Raw genomic sequence first — 27,999 nt, forward strand, 5'->3', positions numbered from 1 at the left:
CAGTAAAATGTGGTCAAAGAAAAGATCAAGGCAGAAGAAATGCAAGCTTTCCTATACAAGGCAAAATCAATCTCAAGAAGGTAAAAGTTGAATTTATTCAACAATATAAAATGCAATTTAATGATAAGGAAAGGATTTAAATTTCTTAAGAATGCTGTAATCTGTCAAATATGTTTCGTTGCTTAAAAGCTAGTAGTCCAGCAAAGATTGTTAACTTTGAATTGCCTATTACAACAAATCAAAAACAAATGCTACTGAAATAATCTAAACAAGCACAAATCCTGGGTCCAGTGTTAGGTCAGGAAGGTCTCCCCATGGGGCCCTCCTGCGTCCCCACCCTCTCCGCCATCCAGAGGGCTGGGCTCAGCGCCGTTTGGCAAAGCCCTGCAGAAGTCTTTCAACCGCTTTGTTACAATCTCTCCTGTCTCCGCGGCCCTGCCTGCTGGCCACGGTGCCCTGCCCAGCCGCACTGGCCCAGGCCCAAGCCGGCCAGCGGAGTCGGGACAACTTTCCAAGCAGGCGGCGCATGCGGAGCCGGGCGCGGAGCGTGGGCAACCTCGCGCACCGTCCACTGAGGCGGGCAAGTGACCGCCACCACGTTCCGACCCTCCGAGACGCCATGAGAGAGACAGGCTATGGTCGGGACTAAACGCGCCACCCGCCGGGCCCTTAGGACACCGCGGCGAACGGCCCGCTGCCGCCTTCCTGCTCATGGACCTTGCTCGGCGGCGGGAAGGCGAAAGGAAGACACGGGGGCACAGGTGGGGTGGCAGAAACCCTGGGGTGGGCGGCCACGTGGGGACCCGGGGGACAGGTCGGGTCCTAGAAGGCAAGTCCCCAACTGGGCAGTCAGGTGGGGTCCTGGCGACATAGGTGGACAGACAGGGTTCCGGTGGCACAAGTGGGCGGGCTGGTGGGGTCCCAGGAGCACAGGTGGGTGGCCATTTGGGATGCCTAAGGCACAGGCGAGCAACTAGATGGTGTCCCAGAGGAAAAAGGGGCAGCCAGATGCAGTCCTGGCGACACAGAGAGGTGGCCGGAGACACAGGTGACGCAGGCCCCCGGGCAGCCTGATGTCCCCCGGGACTCCACCCCAACCGGCGGGTCTGCAGGAGGCGGGGCGCAGTCATCGTGGGGGGCATGGGACCTGGAGGTGGCGCGCGGAGACAGGGGGCGCGGGACGCCAGAGACAAGGGCGGGGCGTGCTCTGCGGCCAGGCCCGCGATGGGCACGGTGGCCGGGGGCGGGGAAGGACCCGAGCCCGCGAAGCAGGCGAGCGCGGCCCCGAAGGGAGGCCTGGGGTTCCGGGAGCTGCGGCGCGGGTCCACCCCACACCCCTCGCGCCCCTCCCCTTCCCGATCCGTTCCCCTCCCCCTTGCTTCGCCCCCTTCCCTCCTCCACCACTCGGCAGCGGCGGCGGCGCTCACCTCGGTCGGCTGGCTGATCTCGAACAGGTCCAGCCGGTTGGCGTTCCAGTGGTGGATGATGTCGGCCAGCTTCCGCCGCTCCTCGTCGCGGCTGCCCGCCGACATGGTCGCAGCCGAGCTCTCCAGCGGCCGGCTGGAGCCCTCAGGCCGCCTCGCCGCCACCGCCGCGCGTCCTCCGCCCGGGCTCGGCCCGCGCCACTCTGCCCGCGCCTCCGCCACGGCCGGTGCGCCGAGGAGCGCCGCCGCCCCGCCCGCCGCCGTGCGCGTCACCGCCGCCGCGCGCCCCACCGTGCGCGCCCCCGCCACCACCGCACCTCCGCCGTGCGCGCGGCCGCCTCATCCGCACCTCCGCCTTGCGCGCCGCCGCACCTCCGCGCCGCTCCGCTAGGTGCTGCTGCCGCGCGGGGCGGGCGAGTCCTGACGGGTCCTGACTGGCCGCCCGGCGTTCTGCCGGGTCTTGACCGGCCACCCCAGGTCCTGGCAGGTCCTGATGGGCCGTCTGGGATCCAGTCGGGTTCTGACGGGCAACGCTGGGTTCCGAGGGGCTCTAGGTCTTGACCTGCAGTCCTGAACCCGGACAGACACTGGGTTCCGAAGGCGGCCCCATGTTCTGATGAGAGGGTGTGGGTTGTTCAGACTGAACAGGTGAGGGCCAGAGTCCACTACGCTCACTGCCATAGGCAGCACCAGCCAGTGGAGACCCTGGGTATCTCAGCGTCCCTTCCCAATGGACTCTCTTTACGCTAGGGTCAAATCAAGCGAACCTTCTCAAGCTGCTTTAAGAGTAAGACAAATCATTATTTTTTGTGTGTGTGCCAGTGATAATATTTTTAAAGGACCCCCCCCCCTTGTTTTCAGAGACAACCCTGTTGCCTGCTGCCTAGTGTTATTTGAATCCCTGCCCTGTTGTCCCACGTTTCACTGTGAGGCTGGAGTGCCAAGGTCCATCTGTGTACTTACAAAACAATTCCTTCTCTAGTGTAGCACATGTTCCACGGGCATAAACACTGCACCACAAAGTTAAAATAATAAAAATGGGGTGCCAGAGGAGAGGGATTTGAGGTGCCTCTTTTAAGGACTTGGAAATGTCACATTAGTGTAGTTTTTAATTCTGAAAGTCCTAGTGAACCTAGAAACCTAAAATTAATTTTATAAATTTTAAGGATATTTGTTCTATTAAGTGTCTTCCTCTTTAATTTCCCCCTTCTGCCAAGAGTATTTTGGCTGAAGAGCACATCCCAGTAGATTATTCCCTTCATTCATTCATGCAGAGTTGGCTTCTGTGATATAACAAAAAGCATCGATCTTTGAAATACTAAAGCTAAGTAATGCAAATACTGAGATGTATTTGACACAGCCTGTATATTTGTGGCGTAATTTTTTTTTTCCTACTATGGAGATAATTCTCCTCTCCACCAATTGGATTTATTCTGTTGGAAAGGAGAGAGTTCTATTATGGGACTGGGGTTTGTCTTCAGCTTTCCTTTCTGCTCTAGTAGGACAGTACCGCTACATAAGGGTGCTTTTCAGCAGAGGAGCCAGAGGTGTTGAACCAGTGCCATGAGGAATGAATTCTTCAATAGATCTCTAGTCTTTTTTTTCAAAATCAAAGTGTGGTGACTTGCAGAAAAGCATCTGTGTATAAATGGTATCTTCATGTTTTAGCACCCTGTTCTTTTATGTCATTAAGGTCCTGTGCTTCATTATAAACGCTAGTTTTCGTTGTGGTGAGCATCCTAGTTTCAATACAGCTCAGGACTCTATGTTGCACACATGCCCTGCAGGCCCACAGCCACATGTGAGCTGAATTCAAACAGTGAAAGCTTTATTCCCAATGACCAAGAATAACTTCCTTCTTGAGTAAATAACTAGCTTGCAAAGCTAGCACGTAGATTGTTGATGTCCAAAGTGCAGTATTGCGAGAGCAAATTTAGTATTGCTAGAAAATAAGTGTATGGACTCTGTAGTGTTACTTTTATGATACATAGATAGATATGTGTCATACACATATATATTTGGTACATATGAAATGCCTACCATATGATACAGGACACAGAAACTTTAAATCAGCATTAATTATTATTTTCTGCTTGACTAAAAATCCCCATTTGTGTGATATATGAGTGGTATATCAATATCCAACCAACACCCTGTATTAACAAATCTTTAAAAGCCCAGAATATCTGTGACCCTTAAGCCTGAGTGACAGAACCAGTATAAATTTGTGCCATGAAAAATTTCAAGCTGACATCCTCTACTAATTCTTGTTGTTCAGGAAACAAAGATAATATTCTTAGCTATATGTTAATTATTTTATCACCTAAAAGAGTAAAACATCATTATATCCTTTTTCTGTCCTCAGTGCACCATACTGTTGAGATCCAATAAATTAAAGAACTGATATGATTTAAATGATATTCAAGAAATGCTACATAAAAATTAATCACGTAAGATTTATTATAACCCATCTGATAAGTAAATTAAAATTCAAGATAATTGATTGGGTTGAAGCTAAACAAAGGTGTACTGGATGAAGTCAAAAGATAACTTTTAAATCAATCAATAAGCCAGTGCTTAAAAATGTATTTCTATTTTATACTTAAATCTTGGTTTTCCGTTTTAAAATATTAGATTATTTTTACTTACACTATTAAAAAAGAAAGATCTATCAGCATTAATATAATCAGAATTAATATATGAGAACAAATAATTTTTTATATTTTGGGTTTTTTTGAGACAAGATCTTTTTTTTTTTTTGAGACAGGGTCTTGAACATGATTTACTCATTGGTCTTGAACTCACTGTGTACTCACTGGGTAACCCAGGTTGGCCTCAAACTCATGGCCTCAAACTCTTGTATCAGCCTTTGAAATGTAAAAAAAAAAATATATATATATATATATATATATATATACATATATATACATATATATATATATTTTAAAATATAATATGAAAATAAGTTCCTGAGACCGATTATAATAAACCTTTTCTTACCTCAATTTGCAGAAAATAGGAAGTAACAAGAAAAAGTCTAGAACACCTAAGAATAACAAATGACACAATATATCAACTGTATTTAATGAGTAATAGGTCACTTTATTTTCTATCCACCAATAAATCCCATATTACAGTAAATTTGTCTAATTTTGAAATAGTTCAGTCATATAATTACATAAACATCTTATATCCCTTGAGTGGACATATCAATTCAGAGACTGGTCTTTAAACAAAAAGTAAAAACAATGTAATAAAATTGCAAACAGCACATTATGTAAATTGGATCATCCTCTACAGTGCCCTAAATGTGTGAAAGTTAATCTAGTTAGTTAATTTGGAAAATTAAATAACCCAACACATCTTTGCCTAACCCATGATTGAAACAAATCAATGCTTTGATTTAATATTTTAAACAAACAAACAAAACCCCAGAAAATCCCAGAGGTTAAGTTTCTACAAGTATGTACTTTTTTTTTTTTTATCGGTACCGGGGATCGAACTCACGACCGCCCGCTTGCAAGGCAAGTGCTTATGCCACTGAGCTAAATCCCCAGCCCCAAGTATATACTACTTGATAAATGAACAAATGTATCTTTCAATTGTATTATATCCCCATGTTCCTAATATTTAGTCAGATTTTGAGTTAGCTAAAAGAATTTGAAGAAGCAAGTTTTTACAAAAGGAAGTAGTAGCATAAAAAGCATGAAAAATAGTATTTTTTAAAATTTTTTTTTGGTAGTGGAAATTGAACTTAAGACTCTGCTTGCCAGGCAGGTGCTGTGCCACTGGGCTATATTCCTGGCCTGAAAAATAGGAATTTAGGCCATTTGTATGCTGGGGGTAGAGAGAACAAAGCCATACTGGCAAGCAAACCCAGACTGGGAACCAGTGGCTTGCACAGGCTGCCTCCAGATTGGAACAGACAGACCCCAGCCTCCTCCCGTGAGGCAGTGCCATTTACAGACCAGGGGTGGAAAGAACAAAGCCACACCAGCAAGCAACCCAGTCTGTAAACCAGCACCATGGTCAAGCCACTGCCAGACTGGAACAGCCAGACCCCAGCCCCTTCCAGAGCGCAGCTGGCAAACAAGAAGTACCAACCTCCTCCCTCCCCTGCTGTAAGTGACAGGCTTATCCAGAGAAACAGACTATGATGATGGCTTTGGAGGTGAAATGCAATTGGATACCTGTTGTGCTTTGGTGTTTCACTAACATTTCAGGTCTATGTAGTGTGACATCTAGGGGGGAGCTCCTTCTGAGGGTTGCAGCCTTTGTTGATTCCCTATGCCTTGTTTTGAAAGTCCTGTATCATTTCCAGCGTTTTGTTGGGTTGGGTTTTATTCTCTTCTGTTTTGTTTGATTTTGTCAAATCCAATGGCAGGAAAAGCAGTTTCAAAGATAGCAAGACATATTATGGCAGCCATTTTGGATTTACTACTGGCTTGTTTTGAAGTCCTGTATTGCATTCATTGTTTTGTTTTTATTGTTTCTATTCCATTCTGTTCTGTTTGGTTTTTACTGTGTCCAAAGTTATCTGCAGCTATTTTGAAGACATCAAAAGGCATTGTGGTAACTATTGTTTTTTTTTTCTATTGTTGATTTTGTAATATTTTGAAGTCCTATATGTTTTACACTGGTTTGTTTCGATTTGTCTTATTCTGTTTTATCCTCTTTAAAAAAAATTTTTAAAATGCACACTACCTCTTGTGAAAGTGAAAGGGAAGAAGTGTTTAAAAAGGGAAGGCAGTGGCCATAAACCTGTATTGTTTTCATTGTTCTGTCTGGTTTGATTCTGTTTTGATTTGTCTAATTTTATTATATCTGACGGCATGGACAGCTATTTCAAATACAACAAAATATATTATGGTAGCCATTATTGATTTCTTATTATCTTGTTTTGAAACCCTGTACTGCTTTCATTGTTTTGTCTTAATTGATTTTATTCTATTTTGTTTTGTTGAATTGTATTATGTCTGATGGTATAGGTATCTACTTTGAAGATAACAAGAGGTGTTTTGGTAGCCACTGCTGTTTTACTATTATCTTTTTGAAGTCCTGTATTGCTTTCCTTGTTTTGTTTTTATTGGTTTTATTCTGTGCTATTTTATGGCGTTTCTAGTATGGGGAGTTATTTTGAAGATAACAAGAGGCATTATGGTAGCCATTATTGATTTCTTTTTATCTTGTTTTGAAGTCATGTACCATGTTCATTGTTTTGTTTTGATTGACTATTTTGTTTTATTTTGTTTGGTTTTATTGTCTTCAAAAGAAAAAAATAGGAATTTAATCTTACTTGTTTAGCAAAATTTAATTTTACCAACCCAGAAAGACATCTGTGATTAAATATCCTAACTAGCATTTTATAACCTAAGATGATGCTGAAGAAATAAAAAAGTTCCTTAAATATGCAAGTTATTTTCTCTGAATGCAAAGAAAATAAAACTCTGTGAAAGGTATTATAAATATAAGGTGATTTATACCTTGTAAGCAGTGACTACTTAATAACTTGCAAATTGCTGTATATTATTCAATATTATTCAACAGACTAAGAATAACTGTGGGTCATATGTACTCTCAAACTCAGTCACATCAGGATTCAACTGAAACTGTGACTGTATCCTTTTTTTGTCTTCTTTTCATCTACTTCTCACCTCCCTTCCCTCTTCTCAGATGCTGCCTACCTTGGTCCAACAGGTATCCCCACCTGGTCCTGAAGTGCTCACCATCTTGTGGAGTTTCCCTGGCATTTGTAACTCTCAAAATGGCCCTAATCTCCCATAACTAGCAGCTTGGCTTTTTGGTTTTTTTTTTTTTTTTTTTCATCTTTTTTCTTTTTATCGGTACCAGGGATCGAACTCACGACTGCCTGCTTGCAAGGCAGGCGCTTATGCCGCTGAGCTAAATCCCCAGCCCCTGGCAGCTTGTTCTTTAGCTCCTACTTTAAGCTTGATTTTGCCTTGAAATTCTGAATATGCCTTATTTCCTGTTTAGTTTAATTCTCTTTGTTTTGGAGGCCTGCCTTGGTTCTTGATTCTATCTGCTATCTCAGCACAAGCACAGTTTTTGCATGTGACAGACACAGTACTGATGAGTGCTCACGGATTCGGATTTGTCAAAAGTGGTGTTATGAGGTCCTTAGCACCTCAGCTCTTGTAGCCACTCTCCACTCAGTCTCCAAGACCCAGATTCTACTCACCTGAGCAAACATGATGAGGTTGGGTATTCCACAGTGGAAGATTGTGAAGGGTTTCCATTCAGTCCTTCACCTTTTCTCTTAAGACTAGTAGGTATAGTCACAAATAATGAGACTAGAAAAAGAAACAAGTGTGGTTGCCTCATTCCTAAAATAAAGTTCTGATGCAAAGTTAATATGACTCTACCTCCCACTTGTTACTGATGAAAGAAAGGCAACAGAGAATGTAGGAGGCATGGTAAAACTCAGCTGTTATGATGAACCAAATATGATAAAACTCAATTCCTACTTCAGTTTTCACAGGCTTTATAAACTAGAAAGCACTAGGGGAAATATTAGTAACTTAATACATCTAGGAACAAGTGACACAAAGATAGCAACTATTGTTTTGTTTCATACCCTTTCCTACTAGAAAATGCATTCCCTTTGTGTATATATTTAATATATGTCGGTAGAGAGAATATATAATTTTTCTAGTAAACTAATATGTAATGAAAACTTCCATTGGTTAAAAAAATAATAAAAGAAAGTGTAATATTAAAATGATTAGTAGTTAAAATAAGATCACAAAAAGGAACGTTGAGAAATGACTTGTTCATGAAAACCTGAAAGTGAAATATCAAAAAACATACAAATAAAATCTCTTCTTGACCTACTAACATCTCTGAAAATAAAAAATACCAAATCATAGGATTTTTCCTCTCAAAATGTAGTACAACTTAAATGTTTAAAAAGTGGTACTAATATTTGCAACAATCCTATGAAGACACAAAACTTTAGCCTTGGGTCTCTGTTAAGATGATACTGTGTATGAATGTAAGCTTTAAAGCACCTTCCCAAACAGGTATCTGCTGTAAATGCCCCAAAGGTGGGTGAAAAAATAAAGAAAATGTGGAGCTACCTACAGGGTGCTTGAATAAAGCCAAAAGTGGCTGAGGACCAGGGTCTCCCAAGACACGTGCTTCATAGGAAGGGACTGACAGGATCAGCCTGATGGAGCACAGGGCGGGGAGCAGGCAGATCCCAAGGAGCTGAGCCGGGGTTGTGTGGGGCTAAAAGTGCTCCCAGGGAGAGGAGGAAGCCTTTGTCAACTTCAGCCTCAGGTGTGACTTAGATGAAGCTGTGTGCCTGTAAGTGGAGATATCATGAACACAGGATTATGAACAGGACTACAAGACCAGCCGTTGAGTATATCTGATGCCTCTAATCACCACAACAGGACTCCCGGCCCCTCTGGTGAGCCAGAGAGGTGAGCAATGAGACCCTGGAAGACAAATCTCCCAGGAGCTGACAGGCCAAAAATTCCAAGGCATCAAAATACATTAAATGCTAAATGACCATCAAAATCAGCAGTGTAGATGAATTCACTCTAGACAAAATAAAAATATAGAATATTCTAAAGATAAAAATATTCTAAAGATAATTTTAAATTAAATGTATAGAAACCCTAAGAAAATACGTGCTATAATGAGGTTCATATACAGGGAGAAAACAATTATAAAATAACTGAGAAAGAATTCAAGAACATTTTTTTAAGAACCAACAGGAAATCTCTGAAGTTATAAATTTACTGATTGATATAAAAACCCCAATGGAAAGAAGAAAAATACAGAGAAATATTCTTGGAAAGCAGGATGGGAAGACCAAGGAAAATATTTTGAAATGAAAAATCTTTGAGGTAAGAAGTAAGACGAAGTAAGACTATTTCCATTCTGGCACTGAACTTGCACAAAAATCAGTTCTATACCTGTAATCAGAGGAAGGAGCACTGGATTCAGAGCCACAATTTCTGAGATGAGATCCATGTCTGACACAATTTATAGGACAGTGAACATAGCCTTATTAACTCTCTGATACTCAATCTCCTTGTGTGAAAAATAAACAATTATAGCAGGGTCCCTGAACTGCCATCCTTAACCAAGCTGCTATTATAAGGGCCATATTAAAGATAAGCAAAGGCCTGTGAAAGTGCTCACCCAGCATCTATCGACAGGTCATGTTTCCTTCTGAATCTGAACATCGGCATCCAGGGAAATTATGAAGAGCTTTCTCTATAGACTTGAATGTGAGATAAGCAGTAATTATGGAAAAAAAGAGAAAAAATCATTAAATTTTAACCTTCATGCATATTTTTATTTTTAATTATTAAAAGGTACTACATTAGAACTTGCAGGATATTGCAGAAAGACTAAAATTATTTGGAGGGCTTAACCATAGAAAGCCATAATAAATATCCTCCTGCGTTTTTTTTTTTTTTTAAGGGAAAGGACAATATATTATTATGATTACTTTTATTGCAATAAATTGTCTACAGTAAATTTGGTATATTATATATTGTAAATGCTTTAACTGTGTAAATAGGAGGAAACAAGTATCCACCTGTCCCCTTCCAAATCACCCCATCTTTCTAGTTGTCTCCATCTACAAGACTCCTGGGCCTGCTGTCAAGCCTGTCTTCCACTCTTTCTCCAGACTGCCACCTCCTGTGCTCCTCACAGGCCTGCTGACTCTGTGCTTGACTAATCCTTGCAGCTCTGTTACCAGATCTTGTTTGTGAGCTCCATTCTCTACCCATTACAAGCCATTCCAATCTTCCCCAAACATTGTTCTAATTATATCCAATCCTAATAAAATCCTAGCATCAGAGACAACTCATCCCAGTTAATTTTTCAGTTTACTATTCTATATGTGAATTTCACAAATCATTTTGCTCACCACAAGGACCTTGGAAGAAGACCTTCACTTCTCCAGCCCCCCAGCTTCACCCTTATTTTTCCCTCCACCACGACTGTCCTTTGCTTATATCCATCAGATAAACCCTGATCCCCTCTTGAACATCAGCATTGTTTAGCTGGCTGTGACTGTCCTGTGCTTGGCCCGTGGAATTTCATCTTCTACCCTGTTAAGTAAGCATGACCAGAGTGTGTTACTTCAGATGTGACATCTGGTCCTCTCTCCCTTGCTGCAGTGGGTGTGCAGAGGACATGGAAGTTGTGGATGTGCCCTGTTGCCCAGTAGTAAGAGCTCAGTCAGAGTCTGTAGACCAGCTGCCCTGGAGGGTTGCTTGATCTCTCAGTGGAATTTGTGTGTGTTGTGGTAAGCCACTGATAATTGTCTGGACTCAAATGTCATCAACTTTAAGGCCCAGATTAAACCCTGCTGGCCAGCATTTCATTTGTTTCAGGCATGGTGACTGCACCCAGCATGATGGAACCAGCACATAGAATCATGTAGACCTGAGCTAATCCAACTTCTCTTGGCCATTTAATGGCCAGATACCTTTCTGAAACTCAGTGTTCTTCTGTAAACAATTGAAGAAGTGACTTGTAATACTGACAGAGAAAAATAAGCTTCAATCCTGAAAAAAAAATATGCTCTGCTCATTATTGTTTTCAAAGCTGTTATGTTTTTCTTTTCTTGATATTATAAAATGCCATGAAACAAAGCAATATCAGAGAATAAAATTTTATTTCTCTTTGATTTGTAGGACAATTATAACTATAAATAGCTCTGCTTAATATTTTTGACATAGTACAATCTTTTAAAGACACAGATACATATTTTAAAGTAGCTAATATGGCAAAACAATAATATATTTTGATAAATTTTTATGGATTAATATTCTTGTCTTTTTACAATAACTTTCTAGGGCCAGGGATTAGCTCAGCAGCACAAGCACCTACCTGGCAAGTGTAAGGTCCTGAGTTTGATCCCCAGTACAAAAAAAAAATTCTAATTTAATAGTCACAAGGAAAATCAATTTAAAACAATTAGAAGAAAAACTGAAATTATAGAATAAAAAATTTAAGTTATTCAAATAAATCTCCAATTATCTTTTACCTAAGTATCTGTTTTAAGAAGTATGACTCTTTTTTGTTTCTAGACCTTTTCTTTGTTTAACAGATTTACTTAGGTATCAAAGGGAAAATGAATAAGTACACATTCATTGTAGATTAACTCACATTTTTGACCAACAAAAAACCAATTTGTTGTCCAGATATTAAATTTTAAAGTGATTATAATATATATGTATACACATATATTGCATATATATCATTGCTTTTTTACTAAGTGAGCCTGTATGCTACAGTGTGATAAGACATACATTATTAGCAGAAGTAGGTACTTGCAGTTTCAATAATTTGTGGTCATAATTCCTATGAGAAATTTAAGATATCAGTAGCATCTTTTAAAACACTGATCCCAGCAGCTAGTTACAAGAGAATTTTAGATGACTCCAGATATGTATTTAAATTGGGACTCCAGAAGCTATCTTTTTCAACTCAAGATTTTTTTTCAAAGAGTAAGTTTTAACTATTGATTTCCTGTACAGTTATTAAATAAAGAAGTCAAGATTATAGTTTGAGTTTCAATATCTAAATATATTAAACTATTAATAGAAAAAAATAGATTTTAGAAAGAGCTTTAGCCAAATGAATACATAACAAACTATCCAATATATACTCAATTACAGGTCTCTAAACCTTTGTTTAAATATATAGTAAATTAACGAAGAGATGTTTGTTCAAAGATTAATACCAAATATTAAATTTTAATTTAATAATTTGCTTATTAGTTGTGAGGCAATTATAAGGGACAACAAAACAAGTAAATTCTATTTCTCAAAATAATTTCTATACCACAAATCTACTTTTCCCCTGTTAGGTCCTAATTCTGAGCATTTGCAACGTAGATTAAAATATGAGCAAATATTAATGTTATTAGCTATAGCTGACAAACTGCAACCCACTTCTTCTTTTTGCATGGCTCGTGAACTAAGAGTATTTCCTACATTATTTAGTGGTTGAAAAAGTGAAAATGAGAGTTACCACATGATAAAATATTATTTTTAAAACCTAGATATGTGAATTAATAACACAATTTACAAAACTAAATTAATAAACTAACTTACAAAAGTAAGTGACAAAGAAAGTGTCCAGCTCTTAAAACAATTGTATATTTGCTTGCTTGAAACCAAAAAGAACATCAGATTTCACAGATATCTTTGGAAGGCAATGATAATCAGATCCAGTGGAATTCTCAAGAGTCTGCTGCAAACCAAGTCTCCAATATTTGCAGGCATTTATAATGCAAGTCAGAAAGTTCCAGCAGCTATTAACCACATGAGATCCCTCTATAGTCATTTAACAATTTCCTATACAGGCCACTGAGGTAAAAGAGCTAGTCTCTAGTTCAGTTGCCTGAGGAGATAGCTCTAGGGAAGAAGCCAAATTAGTATTTTTTTACTTTGCAATTGCATGTCCTTAGATGGAAATACATAACACTTATGAGTTCACTTCTATATGTCTTGGGGAAAGCACAAAAGTTAATGAATGTCCTGAATTGGTCCAGGCAGAAGGCTCAGAGACAGCAGGATGTCACCACACTTAGTGCTGTGTGAGCCAGCACCTGAGCCAAGTCACATGCACATCCTGCCTTCTGGGGAGAAGGGCAGAGCAAGGGCATTGGGAACCTGTCTAGCAACCACTTTATTCCAGTTCAGACTAGCTGTTCTCTGCACCTTGCACATGGTTATCATCTTGTAATCTCTCTTGTACCCCCTCTTAGTTAACTCCTGCTTTTTATCTTGTTTCCTGTAGACTTTCCCAAAGAGCCAAATTGGCCATTGCAGTTGGCACTATTCTCTCTTCTGACGTCCTGCAAAGCTCACTTTCTATAGCAATAACTTTTCTCTCATTAACAGGTAAGTTATTGTGCACCTATAAGAAAAAAAGTACGTCCTGTAATAGTGCAGTTCAATCAACACTTCTGTAAACACACACAGATTTTCAAAGCAACAGAATATCACTCCCACCCCAGAAGCTCTGCTTATGTGTTTCCCCGGTACCTACCCTTCATGCTCTGGTAAAGTCGACCACTATCTTGACTTCGAACATCATGGATTAATTTGTCTTGCTTTTGAAGTTTCTAAACAGAATCATGCAGTGTATGCATTTTGTACATTCGGATGCATTTACTCGAATTGTGTCTTTGTGTGGGGGAGGGAATAAGTTCTTTCCTGTAATTGCTGTGCAATGTCCCTTTGGTGACTCCTCTGGCATCTGCACAGTTTTTTTAGTTTCTGACTATTAAGAAGTACAGTGGTATGGATGAGATGCATGAGATGAGTACATGAGTCAGCTAGATTTATACCTGGTGGTGCTGGAGGTTTAGCTCAGCGGCATAAGCACCTGCCTTCTTACAAGTAGGCAGTCGTGAGTTTGCTCCCCGGTATGATAAAAAGGAAAAAGACAAAAAAAAAAAAAAAAGATTTATACCTGGGGAGGGGAATTGTTGAGGCATAAGAATGCTTGTAACACATTTAGCAAATAGTACCAAGTTTGAAAGTGCTTAAATTAATTTACATTTCTATCAGCAGCATTACAGGCTTCTGTTGATAGTCTTTACACACATTCTTATGGATATGTTGTGATTCTCCTTTCTAATTAAAATTATCATCTTTTTGTATATTTATTCATCATTTGGATATTCTCTTTGGCCAGTTCTTGAAGTCTTTTCTGTTGGGCTGTGTATCTTTATTTGTGGGAGCTACTGTATTGGTGTTATGGTTTATGTCTAGATATAAACCTCATGCAGTCATAGGTAGGGATTTTTTCAGTGGCTGGATCTAGGATGTGTAACACTGGTGCAATGCAAAGGCACTAAGATTAAGGGAGTGAGTGTTATCCTTCCTAAGTAGCCTGGATAAGATAGAAAGGATAGAAAGAGCTGTCATCCCCCTCTGTCATCCCCTTGCTTGTTTTGGTACCTAATGCAATACCTGTGTTTCATATCACCCTGCTTTGGAGCCTGCCTACATGGGCTGAAACGTCTCATAACTGTGAGCTAAATAAACTTTTCCTCCTTTAACTTTGGATGTTGGGTATTATATCTCAGCAACAAGAAAAATAATTAAGATAATAGATATATTCTGAATATAATTATTTTTCTTATTTTATAGACTCTCTACCTGTAGTTACATTCTTGTTGCTGGGACTTAATGTCCAACACCCATAATTTAAAAGAGGAGAGACTTATTTTGACTCATAGTTACAGGTATGTAGTTGGCTGTCTCCAAGGCAGGAAGGGCATGGTGGAAGAATCTGCTAAGAAAAGCTGCTTATGCTATGGTGGTCAGGAAGCAGAGTAAAAGAGGGACCCAGCGAGGAAGATAGACATTTCCAGGTAATGCTCAGTGACCTGCCTCCTCTTTCCAGGGCCTGTCTCTCAATGGCACACTTAGCTTCTAAAGTCACCCATGCATAAATCCACTGATAATACAGCACCCCTTCATCCAACCACCCTCCAAAAGCCAATGCCCACCTCTGAAGGTATGAGATTTTTGGAGACATTCCATATTCTCTCTGTGGATTGCCTTTTCACTCTTGGTAACATCTTTCATCCTATTTTTTAAATCAGATTTTATTGGTACCTTTTAGATATACATAATGATCACATTCATCATAGAAAATTTGTTCCTGTACATGACATAACTTGATTCTTTCTTTCCCATTCCCCTACCTTCCCTTCAACCCCTTCTCTCCTCCTCATTTACAAAATTTTCTTTATATTTTAGAAGTTTTTCATTTTGATATAATTTGATTTATCCTTATGACTAGTGTTAGTTTGTGTTCTAGTTAATAATTTTTTTCTACCATAAAGCCATAAAAGTTTTTATATGACCTTCTCAACATTTTATTGTTTTATCCTTCACATTTAGAAAGGCAATTTGTCTAGAATTAACTTTGATGCATAGCTTTAAGGTTATTTTCCATATTGATGTCTAATTTTTCTAAGGAACATCTTTTGATGGAAAAAAAATCCCTGCTACTCTGCAAACTTCCTTTGCCATACATCACGTTTTATCTGGGTGTCTATTGGCTCTATCTATTCTTTGTCTTTGGTCTGTTTGTCTATTAATGCACAGAAACGTTGCCTTAATCCTGAAGATCTACAGTAAGCTTTTATGTTTGTGGACTATGTCCTCTGCTTTATTCTTTTTGTTAATGATTGTATTGGTTTTTCTTAGCTGCTCATGTACCCTACAAATTTTAGAATCAGTTTGTAAATTACCACAAGAAATCCTGCTGGGAATTTTGGTGAAATGACATGGCATTTCTAGATCAATTCAGGGGAATATTGATATATTCATAATAACAAATTTCATCCATGAATATGCTATATCTTGCATCTTAAATTTTCTTAGTAATGTGTCATTTACACTTTGTAGTCCTTGTGTATCTTTTTGTTGTATTTAACCTTATTCACTTATGGACCTTTTGGCTAAGATGAAGTATTGAATATTTATTCTTAAATATTTGATGTTTTCTGTTCTTATAAATGATTTCTGTTTTAATATTTCTTCCCCCACCATTGTGAGTGAACAGATATAGAATTGATTTTTAAAATATTACCTTATGTCCTAAACTAAATTCACTGTTTAATTCTAATAATGGTCATTTTCAGCACATACTTCATACTATCTTCAAACAAACAATGGAAACTTTCTTATCTCTGGCAAACCTTATACCTTTATTGAACTGGTTATTACTGCCAATATAACGTTGAGTTAAATGTGATGATATAGAAAAGAATTCTTGTTTACTTCCTAATCTCAGATAGAAAAGCTTTAACATTTCACTGGTGTTTTTAAAAATATCTTTACCATAATAATGTAATACCACTTCTATTCTTAGTTTACTAAGAATTTTTTCTTCTCTAAATCATAAATGAATTTAAATTTTTTTGAATGTTTTGCTTTATCAGTTGTATAATGATTTTCTACAATGTTAATATGCTACTTCCAGTAATGTGCACAAGTTTTTATCCTTTCTATATGTATTATTATTAGTTTGCTAATGTGTATTTAAAAATTCACATCCTAATGCACAGGAAGATTGACCTATCACTTTTATTTCGTACAATGACTTCTTTATGTTTTTATGTCAGTGTTAGATAGAAACTCCTGGAAAGTGTTCCCCTTTTCCCATCTCGCACTTTGCCTATACCCACCTTGAATATTTATAGAATTTACTTTGGACTGAAATTTTGTATGGAAGGAGTCAACTAGATAAGAGACAAAGAGCTTTAAGTACAACTACAATCCTTTCATAGTACAGAATTTTTATGGCCTGTATCTAGATGTCTCACAAAGCCTAATGGACTCCTAGGTGGGGCTTTCCAGAGTTGGCTGGATCGAGGGTATGTGATACTGGCATTAAGGATGTGTCATACTAAATTAGTCCACCACTGGAATCAGCATAGTTCTGGATGGCATCTCCATAAAGGCCGATAGCCTGGATGAGTTAAAGGGGAAATACGGGCTGACAGCTTTTCCTAACGCTTGTTGCCTGCTACCTCCCGCTCCGTGAACTGTTTCTACTCCGTGCTACCCTCTGCTGTGCTGCCCTATCCGGGAAATAGCTGACTACAGAAGAAAACCTTTATAATTTGTGAACTGAAGTCAGCTTTTCCTCCTTTAACTTTGGGTGTCAGGTTTTCTGTCTCAACAAAGAGAAAAGTAACTAAGACAAGAACTATGCAAATCTTCTATCTCTTCTTATGTCCACTTTTATAACTTTTGAAACTTAGATTTTTTTCCTAATATTATATGCAATTCATGTAAAAATTTGAATATATGAGCATGAAACTGTTCATAATATTATCTTGAAATCATTCTCTTGTGGGAAGAATCTGAAATGATGTCTCTCATTCTGATATGGGCCACTCATGTCTTAAGTTTTGTTTATTTCATTGAATTTTTTGAAAAACCAACACTTGCTTTTATTTATTAGCATAAATATTCTAATATGTGTATGAACTAATGGGGAGCGTGATACCTAACTGAGAATACAGAAAGACTCAAATTATTATTGTGGAACATGGGTGATATTGATATTATTTCAGGAAGTTCAACTGCTTTTTTAAAACAAAAGTTTTATGGAGCTATAATTCCTATATTATAAATTCACATTTAAAGATATACACGTAAGTGGTTTTAAATATATTTACAAAATTATGCAACCATCACCACAAACTAATTTCATAAAATTTTCTTTACCCCAGAAGGACTGCAATTATTGTTCATGATATTAATTCCTTGTGGCCTGGACAACTGCTAGTCAAGGTTCTGTTTCTATTTTATGTCTATTCTGCAAGTTTAATTTGAAAGGAATCATAAACAGATAATCATTAATTATTGGCTTCTTTCACTTGGTATATTGTTTCTAAGGTTCATTTATGTTATAGAAAAAGCATTTGAAAACGAAAATATGCCAAGTGTGCTGGATGCACACCTATAATTTAACATGTGGGAGGCCAAGGTAGGAGAATTGCTGTGAGTTTGAGGCCCGCCTGGGCTACGTAGTGAGTTCAAAATCAGCCAAGACCCTATCCCCCCGCCACAAATACTTAACATGAACATAATGCATTATGACTGAAATGTAACTCTTCTATTTCCCAGTATAGGACAATATTCAATCATTCCTACCCCTATGATTAATAGTATATTAATATTTGTAATGAATTTTATAGATGTAAATTTTTCATTTTACTCTTTTTGTCAACAAGAAAAAAATCAATTTGTAAAATGTTAGTTTTACTGCACACACCTTTAATTCCAGCACTTGGGAGGCTGAGGCAGAAAGATCATTGAGATAGAAGCCAGCATGAGCTGTAGTGAGACCTTGTCTTTAAAAAAAAAGTTATTTGTACAGTAAATATTTCTAAAGTGCATATTAAGCAAGTGGTAAAATGTTTCTAAATATTAAATGTAATTTAGACATTAAGGTAGAGTACTTTTTCAGGACGCAGCTTTTGAACTAAAAAAATTAAGTCAAAAATAGAATATACATTTTCCTATAAACCCAATATTAAATGAAATAAATCAAATACACAAGCTTAAGTAGCGCATGGTTTTTCTTATATGAGAAACCCAAAGTATAAATAAGAGTATAATAAAGATGGATAATAGGAAACAGGGGAATAGATCTTTTGAAAATAGGAAGGTGGAGGGAAGGGGAAGAGGATATAAAAAGAAGACGTGTCAGCCAACTTCTTACAATGAATGTAATCCTTATGTATTGCAGATATATACTTATAAAGTGCATGTAAGTATAGTTATCTTCCTTTGCTATCAGAATTACTAATGTAAAACTTCCCAGCTAAGCTCAGAAGCTATAATTTAGAAATCTTTATGTCTAAATTCTTTTGAGCTATCCCAATTCTTGTTTAGCAGGGAGAAAAATACTTAAAAACACGTATCCAGAGTGGTGGTGGGGTTCCCAAAGGACTAGGAAGCATTGTACCATTGTCCTGATATCTTCATGCATGCACATTCAGGCTAAATTTAGCATGTAGCCCCCTCCAACCTGTGCACTGTTTATCAGTGTTAACTACAGCTCAGTAAGCCAGTGAGCAACACGCAACCTAGGCCAAGTTAGATACAGCAGATGTCACACGCTTGGTCAGAATGGTTTCCTGTTGTGGTTTCTACTTCCTGAAGTGGTTAGATGTAGACAAAAATGTGGTTACTTTTTTCTTTTAGGTTCTTTGTAGTTATTTAATTTTAGAACTTTTGCTTCTCCCCTTGAAAATAAATGACACATATGATATAAATACTTTTGAAGTAAATAGGTAATCAACAATGAGGATAAAACCATACATTTCAAGTGTGTAAATCTTTTTCTATATTTAGAAGTAAACTGTAGTCTAAATTTAATTTAATTTTTTTTACAAAAAGTATTTTCGGGTAGGAAATACCTACAGAAATACACAAAACCAGTAACTTACAATTTGTTCAGAACCTAACTTATGTTCTAACTGAATTATAAATTATAAAAAATTATGACTATAATATTGGGCATACAAGAAATATCTCACATTGTACCCAAATTCAAGTGCTTTATACTTTGCATATCAAGTGGCCTGGTCTGGACAAGTGGGGGCTCCTGCCCAACTCTGCACCCCAAGGTCAGAGCCAAACACACTGGAAGGAATACCCTCCACTCTGCAGACTGGTTTCTTGAATCTCTTGTTCTGCATATGGGAAGTACTTGTGAGATAAAGTCAGGGGTTGTGGAAATGATGCCTTTTACCAGGTGATTAATCAAGTCCAGTGCTAATCCTCTTCACAGTACAGAGCTCTGGAGTCGGATCCACTTAGATTTGAATTTCTCATTTTAATAGTTTCTGATCTTGAGCAGGTTGATTGTCTTCTCAGCTGTTTAATTTATTAATCTGTACTAAGTAGTTGTCCACCGTTAGGAGAGAATTCTCTGTGATTCTCTTACTTGCTGCACATGCTGCGAGTTTTTGTCGTAGACTGTTTTCCAGGACTAGTGGTGGGGTACACAGCCTTGGACTAGACAAGGGTCAAGTTTTTGGGAAGAGGGTCAAATTTGCTTGCAGCCCATTACGAGCGACTGGAGATGCCCAATTGGGCACAGCTGTCACACTGACCCACCGTATGTGAAGCAGCCCCCTGGGACATACTGTGTCACTCCCATAGGGCTTGGTAAGAGTGGTATTGGGGCAAACACGAAACCCACAGTGCCTGCTGAGCATGGAAGTCCTTGTTCCTGATCTGGGGGGCTTAGGTCAGCTGCCTACCTGTGCATTGTGAGCCTGCAGGTCAGCTGCCTACATGGGTATTGTGAGCCTACAGGTGCTCACTTGGAAATTCAAGAGTCTCAAACCCCAGCTCTCAGAGGGACTGTGAGGTGGGCACTTTGGCAAATGGCAGTCATCCCCAAAACAGAATTCCTTCCTCTGACACTAAGAGTCAAAAAGGGCTTCCATGCTCAGCAGGTAGTATGGGTCAGTATTTGTCAACACATCATTAATACCCGCCCAACATTTCAGCCAGTATTTGTAATTACAATCAAATGCCATATTGTGATTCTATCTACACAGCAAACAGACTGATGAAAAGTAAATACATTTTCCAACATTTTTCTCTCCTTTCAAGTGAGCTCTTCGGATACTTCCCCATTTCACTTTTGGGTAAGTACCTGAGAGTCTGGTGTCAGTGCACACTGAAAATGTCATCAGTCAAACGACCTTTATATAGTACAGAAAATGTTTAAAAGCAAATAGATACCACAGAATAAGGGCTATTGCTCCATGAATTGATGTTCATGCTTAATTTATCAATCTTAAGTTCTGCTTAAAATTCCATAATACTGTAGTGTTTCCTTCTGTTTCAGTTCCTCTTTAAAGGAAGGGCAGACTCCTCCTATTCTGTACAGTTGCTTCCTGGCCTGCTAGTGTCTGTCCTGATGAGTATCATTTGCCCATACTGAATACTGATTGTACACAGCAAGCTGACCACCATATTGGAATTTATACTACTTAAAAAACTCTTAGTAGAGCTTCTTGTAAAAGTTTCACTGGGAGATTAAAATAGCATTTCTTTGCTAAATCATCTTATTAGACCTTCTGTTTAAGGAAAGCATCCAAACCACCAAGTTCCACAGGATATTTAGTTTGCTTGAAAAAAATGTCTTTATAAAGTTTTTCCTGGTTTTTTCCTCTTGAGTGCCACTCCTTGAAGAGACGTTCTCACATGTAGTCTTCCGTGTTGGAAAAACCATCTGCCTTTCCTTTTTATTCTGAAACAAATATCCCAGTCAACAGCACTTGTCCCTGTATCTTCTTCTATTTATCATATTTGTGTGTGACTGTTGGAGAAAAGACAACAAAAACACAAAAGTAAAGAATTCTGTACCTTTTATGAGAGAATGTGGTAGACCGTGCTGCCTAGGTCTGACAGAGGTGGATGGAGCCAGGTAAACATCCAGCTCATTTGAAATCTCTTGGGTCACTTGGTTTCTGATGATTTTCGTTCCTTGCTATTCCAAAGAATTTACTATACTACAGCCACATTCACAAAATGTGACCTGGTTGTTTCCTAAGACTGAAGGGATCTACTTTTTGATGTGTGTGACCTATGGAGGGTATATTGCCTGCCTCCTCATTCACCACAGACCTACCTCCCTACACACTTGGCCTTAGGCTATGCTCTGAGATGTGACCAGGACAGGACAGGTTTATGTTTGAGAAACTCTTCCCTGACTGCTTCTCTTTTTGGCACTAAGCAAGAATTGAGACAAGCTCACTAAGATGAACAGTAAGTGACTGAAGGATGCAGAGGACCCTACAGCCCTGACACCCCCAAGGATTGGGGCTAACACTAAGAGGATTGGCCCCATGGCAGCCAGCACTGCCAAGGACCCAGGATGAGACTCCCACACAGACTCAGGCCCTCCCTAAAGAAGCCGCTGTAGTGCCCTCCACACCTTTCTGGTCTCATAGACCTCTACCCACTTTTTTCTCGTTCTCCTCTGGGTGGACAGATGGCTCCAAGAATGGCATGAAATGGATCCACACTGGGGTTGTGGTGAAGACTATGAGGACAAACCAGGAGTAGTGAACAAAGTTCAACTAGAGGCGACTAGTTCCAACTTTGAGGGTAAAAGGAAGAAACCAAATGTTTGGGATAAAGCTCTGAGGACTCTATTAAACACTGTCAGCATTGTGTTTGCAGTGCTCCTTCCCTTAATCTCGAACCTCCTTGACCCCTTCATGTTTACCCCAGAGCGCCTGGCTCTGACACATTTAGAGAGTCCACTGGCCTCAGATTCTGTCTTCACAGCCCTGACTCAGCCCAATGACTCTTTACCTCGGCTAGAGGGTGAGATAGTGGCCATAGTTTATAGAAATGTTCCTTTGATTTGTGCCATGTGGATTGTCTAAGCGTTTTACTTTTATTGTTATTATTTTATTGGTTGCTTGCTTTTAAAAATTGGGCGTGGGTAGCTGGTCACTTGGACCCCTGTGCTGCCTACTTCAGTCCCCCGTGGCCACTAAGAAAGGGGACACTGTCTTGCTAAGACCCTGGCCCCAGGTTTTTATTGTTCTTGGAGCAAGAACTGACAAAGGGCCCCATGAAGGTGGCGGTGGCTGAGAAAGGGCGAGGCAGCTGGGAGAGTCCAACTGGTTCCATCAGGCTGTGGGCCAGACCCCCCCTCTCGCCTGCACTGCCAGCTCAGTGCGCAGCAGCCTGGCCTCACTTCTGAGGAATCTCAGTGGTAGGCAGTGTAGGTCAGGAACAGAGGGCAGAGTCAGGAAGTGCAGGGCCTGTCCTTAGCTGCTCCTTGCCTTTCTGAGGTTTGACTTCAGCAGCCTCCTCTTGTTAGCTGCCCCAGGAGCCCTCTCTTGGGTTCCAGGACCACTGGTCCCTCAAGTCTTCAGTGCTACCACTGGTAATGGCTCTCAGCTTCAATTATTGCTGGCTCCAGGATGCTCCTTTTAAAAGATATTACATAACAAGTTTATTGAGATTCGATTCACAAACTTTATAGACACTTGAAGTGTGTCATGCAATGGTTTCTGGCAGATTCGCAGAGCTATGCAGCCATTAACTATCACTATAATCAATTTTAGAACATTTTCATTATTGAAAGGGGAACTCCTACACCCCTTAGCAGTCACTCTCCACCCTCAAATCCCTCCAGTTTTAGGAACTCACCAATCTACTGTCTGTCCTTACAGATTTGTTTGCTCTAGAGTTTTTCAAAGAATAGGGTCAGAGGACATCTTACCCTCTTTTTGAGACCTTTTGGCCCTGCCTGCTCCAGCATAGCACCTTACCCCCTGCAACACTCAAAGTTAAACTCTTTGTGGTAGGCACTTTGTCCTGTTGAGACCCTGATAGCTGTCGTGGTTACCACCTAGAGGAGGAAAAAATGGACAAATTTGCAGACAGAGTCAGAATGGACTCTTGACTGTGGCCATCAGTAATGGATAGTACCATAAACAAAGATAAAAAAAAAATGAGGATGATCTCTGTTGAAGCTAAGGAAACCAGGGGTGATTTTTGGGGTGCAGCAGATTTAACTTGCTTTTTGGGGTGTCTGGGAGAACTTCTGCCAGGCAGGGAGAACAGAAACTACAGCCAGGAACGTGGGTGTGTGCTCCTGAACTCTTTCTCCATCTAATTTCCAGAGCCAAGCCCAGGATAGGAAGACTCTGAGAATGCTCAAGTCTTTATGTTTCTTGGACATCATGAAGACAACAACATCCCTGCAGAGCTTCTGAAAACCTTGCATCTCTGTCTACCGTCCTCTTCCACAGCCCTCCTGGCTGCAGTATTTGGAACATTTCCAATGCCTTGATTGTCTCTTTTTCCTGCTGCCTTTCTGGTCCTGTCTCCCACTGTACTCTGCACTAGGTGCACATTCCAGGCTGGTGACAGGAAAATCAGTTTGCTGGAAGAGAGATGAAGACGGCAAGGCAGGTGTTTGAAACAGTGGTGCCCTAGCCAACAAGTTACCATGCGTGTGCATTGTAGCTTCTGTGGAATTAAAGGAAGATTACAGATGAATTTGGGGGAAAATTCAACATTTAAAGGGCAGACAAAAGGAGAGAACTCCACAGAAGAGATGCAGGAAAAAACATAGAAGAAGCATCTTCCTGGAATTAAAGAGATTGTAAGGTGAGGTAACTCTTAGTGTTACTCGTGGTGGGGTGGGGCGCAGGGCAGGGGCGGGGTGAATCACCCACCAAGAACAGTTTCTCTCCTGGTGTCAGTTTTGGTAGATTTTTTTTTTTCTTTTCTTTTCTTTTTTTACTGGCTGGCAGGAAGTCAGAGCTCAGCCTTTAAAATGCAAATGGGAAGTAGGGTAAGTAAAGAGAAGAAATAACAGGAATTGTGAGTTGATTTTGGAGAAATTCTGAAGTGGGAAGGAGGAAGTGAAAAGAAGGTAGGAGTCCGAGGCTTTGCAGGTATCTCACCCAGTAATGGCCATGGAAAAGATTCCTGGCCAGAGGAGAGGTAAAGGCAGGACTTGCAGAATTTTAAACATGGTTTAGCTTGTTACACAATAATTTAATTTTAAGGGCAAATGGACCCATTTGAAGAGCATAGTTCTGTCTTTTAATTTTCCTGTATGCATTGGCAGAGGACCCTGTTGAGCCCTGCCCTGACCCTAGGCCAACCACCTGCAAGAGGATGAGGATGGTTAAGGTGGGAGTGCCTGGTCTCCTCCTCCAACCTCCTGCAAGATGGGGATGAGGGTGCTAAGGTGGGAGTGCCTATGACCACCCATCCTGCAGTGGTCTTCCTTTCCTCTGATTTTACTCACTGTTTCTTCTGGCAGGTCTTTCCTGCTCTAGAATCAAGCTTTTCAAGAACAGCTCCATTCTTTCCTCCTCATGCCCCACGGTTCTTAGCATAACACTAAGCATCTTGTCACATCTGCTCTATACTTGGAAATCTGTATTGGTTGATTTGATGGAACATGGGCTGGAAATTAGGAAAGCCAGTATATCTTAACTGTGACTTCCTGCTCCCATGTCCATCAGTGGTCTGCTCCTTTCTTCTGTTGTACATGTACCACAATGAGGCACTCTCAGGGAAGTAGAGGGAGAGACCCATGAGTGTTGATTAGGAGCTGATGTCTTAGCTACAGCACAGCCACAAACACGGGATGGGTAGTCAGGGCATGGAGGCTCCGAGGAACAAGGTGAGCCCCATAAGCTCCATCTTCTGCTTGCATCCCTGAGCTGGGAGAGAGGATGAGCCCATGCACTGGAAGTGTGATCATACAGAGGAAGCCACTGTGGCTGGTACCCAAAGGACTTGTCATGCCATCACCATGCATGCGCAACAACATCCTGTATGATAGGGACATCAGGGAGGTTTGCAGGTTAAAACCTACATCAGGACTGAGTCACCAAGAAAAGGAGTAGAACTTGATGTAGCACATTCCATAGATGAAAAAATAGCCTCATAATTAATTCAAATCACTCTCCTCATAAATTTACACACTGGTTGATTTGGACAAGCAAAGGGTGAAGACTGAAAATTGTACCTTTACAGACACACTCAGGACTTGACATAAATTAATAGCCTTATCATCGAAGATGAACTTCCAAAACACAAATGTTAATTATGGGTTCTATTTCACATTGAGATAAAAGTGGAACTAAAAAAAAAAGTTGCAGGGTTGGGGATAAGGCACAAAACCTTGGTTTCAATCCCCAACACCACAAAAAAAAAAAAAAAAAGTTACAATATTTGGACATTTCATTTAATCTCAGAAAGTTTCTCCATAATTAAATGGAGAAATTCGATAAATTATTTTATTATTAGTTAATACCACTTCCATAAATTTCTATTGAAGGGAAAACCCCCCAGCACTTGGCAGTCTGCATTTTATAGAGTATCTTTGTATTTTTTTTTCATCGATGTGACTTGTTATCACTGATGAAAGTCCATTGCTGTCTCCACCTTGTGATAAGCTTGCAGAGCTCTAAATAGTGTAGCAGGGGCTTGGAATCTGAAACTCAGTCCTCATGGGAGGTGGTTAGGAACATAGGTATAGGAACAGTAGTGTTTGCTTCTTATAGCTGTCTCTTACAGAAGCCAGGTGATTTCTGTTTAGATGACTTGATCCTTTGGTTTGTAATTGAGGAGCATCTTGGAATTTCACCAAGTTTACTATCACAGGACAATATATCATAGGAGAGATTGGAGGCCATTAAAGCCAACTCCTGGCCTTCTATTCTGTGGCCAAATAAAATATGATAATTGATATATTTCCATTAAAAATATTTATTACCTTCAGAAAAATAGAGTGTTTCTTAAAACATGATGTTAAATAAACAATTTGACTAAAATCACAAGCTATTTTGATGTGGTAAAGACCAATCAGCGTTCTCCAATAGAAAGAGTCATATGAGGTATGTGACTTTAGTTTTTCTTTAGTGAACTTAAAAAATAAAAAGAGACAAATGAAATCAGTTGTAATCATAAATCATATTTAATCCAGTATACTCAAAATATTATAGTTCCAATATTTATTTAATAAAAAATTATTAACGAATGAGTTTACATTCTCCTTTTCCAAAGAAGCCCTGAAGTCAGATGAATTGTTCAGTCTTAGAACACTTACCAATTCAGACTGGCCATACTGGTTTCTTTACCAGATACCTCTTACCACAGGCCCTATCCTTCACTTCATGGTAACTTTCTCTAAGGACTGAAATATCCCAAGCCATTCTGAGAGACATGTTGTTTTGTGGAGGTCTCCATCATGTACTGCAATCCTCTCATGGATTATATCACCACCATGTTACAATCACTTGGAAAACAAAAAGCTTCTGAAATGTCTGTCAGGGTTGATATTCTTTGATATTTCTAGAAATTTCCAGAATAGCTTAAGGGCTCTACTTTTAATTATAGAGCAAAGATCACCCCCCCCTTTTTTTTTCTGGTATGTGTGGCACAGCCCAGGCACCATTACTACAGACCACTTTTAAAATTTTTATTTTATTTATTTTTTTTATGGTACCAGGGATCGAACTCGCGACCATGCACTTGCAAAGCAGGCACTTATGCCACTAACCTAAATCCTCAGCCCCTTATTTTTCTCTTTAATAACAAGGAAATGTGTGCAAACTTGACATATATGTATATATATATATATATATATATATATATATATATATATATATTTAGTGTAGCGTTGTCTTTCTGAATTCATCCTAGAGATGCCACCTCATGGATGTGTACCCATGGGGCAAACCTGTGCTGTGACTTATGTGGACACCCAGAACTGTTACTCTAGTGCCTGTCAGAAGCCTAAAGACCCACATCTTGCTGATCATAACACCATGCCTCACAAGAATCTGTGATGTGTTGGTTTCCTTGGTAACAGCATTCTAGAACTTGGAAAGGGGCAACAGGTGAAGGAGCTACAAATCAGAAGCACTGCCCTTCCTAGGAAATGGACCTAGGAGAAGCTACCCATGGCCTTGAGCCACATAAGAATGGTAAGATCCAGAGCAAAACCAGCACGAAGCCTGAGGCCTGGATGCAGCACCTGGGGCTGAACCAGTGGATCAACTGGTAACGTGCTCCCTGGGACAACTTCGCAATTACCTTGTAAGATGAGGATGACACCTCCAGTGAGGAGGGTTTGGTGGAACAACATGTGCAAAAAACTGGAAAGAAGCAGGTGCTTAATGCAAAATGGTCCTAGTTTCCTCATCTTCCCCTCCACCCCTCTTACCAGGATGATAATAGCTATTAACTAATGAGAGGCACATACATTTTTTAATCCCTCAAAAGTTCATTTTCAAGAAAAAAAAAAGTTCATTTTCTTGAGTTGGAGCGAGTGATAAAAAAGAAGTGTGCCAGAGGAAATCCGCTGTGCTTCCTGCTGGGCAAGCTCATTTGGTCTCATATTCCCCTGCAGGATCCTAGTGTGCTCAGTGCTGCATACGGAGAGGGGGGGGTGTTGGGAGGATTGAGTGCCTACTTTCCTTCCCCATTATTCTTGTAGGTTATCTCCACCTCATTTGTAATTACTGCAT

The 27,999-nt window shown here is 39.9% G+C and overlaps 1 protein-coding gene and 1 long non-coding RNA gene across 24 annotated transcripts in view; one reads left to right on the plus strand and one right to left on the minus strand.

Moving 5' to 3' along the window:
• The window catches only part of Afdn (afadin, adherens junction formation factor), a 149,572-nt gene extending 147,900 nt beyond the window's left edge, over window positions 1–1,672 (minus strand). For 18 of the 23 annotated variants that reach the window (XM_063233065.1, XM_063233061.1, XM_063233058.1 and 15 more), the window contains exon 1: window positions 1,428–1,671. In XM_063233065.1, coding sequence (XP_063089135.1) covers window positions 1,428–1,532 — 105 coding nt within the window. In that variant the 5' untranslated portion in view covers window positions 1,533–1,671. Of the gene's footprint in view, window positions 1–1,427 lie in introns of all 23 variants that reach the window. The other 5 variants (XM_063233060.1, XM_063233048.1, XM_063233063.1 and 2 more) reach the window with 1 other exon arrangement.
• LOC134472107 (uncharacterized) lies at window positions 9–27,998 on the plus strand. The gene is made up of 3 exons (XR_010041960.1): window positions 9–761; window positions 23,626–24,115; window positions 27,173–27,998. It is a non-coding gene; the product is annotated as an uncharacterized LOC134472107 (long non-coding RNA).
• The last annotated feature ends 1 nt before the right edge of the window (window position 27,999 follows it).

This window comes from Cavia porcellus, unplaced genomic scaffold (assembly GCF_034190915.1).
Source record: "Cavia porcellus strain 051 isolate PalLab524CR breed Dunkin Hartley unplaced genomic scaffold, mCavPor4.1 scaffold_22, whole genome shotgun sequence".
Lineage (NCBI taxonomy): Eukaryota > Metazoa > Chordata > Mammalia > Rodentia > Caviidae > Cavia > Cavia porcellus.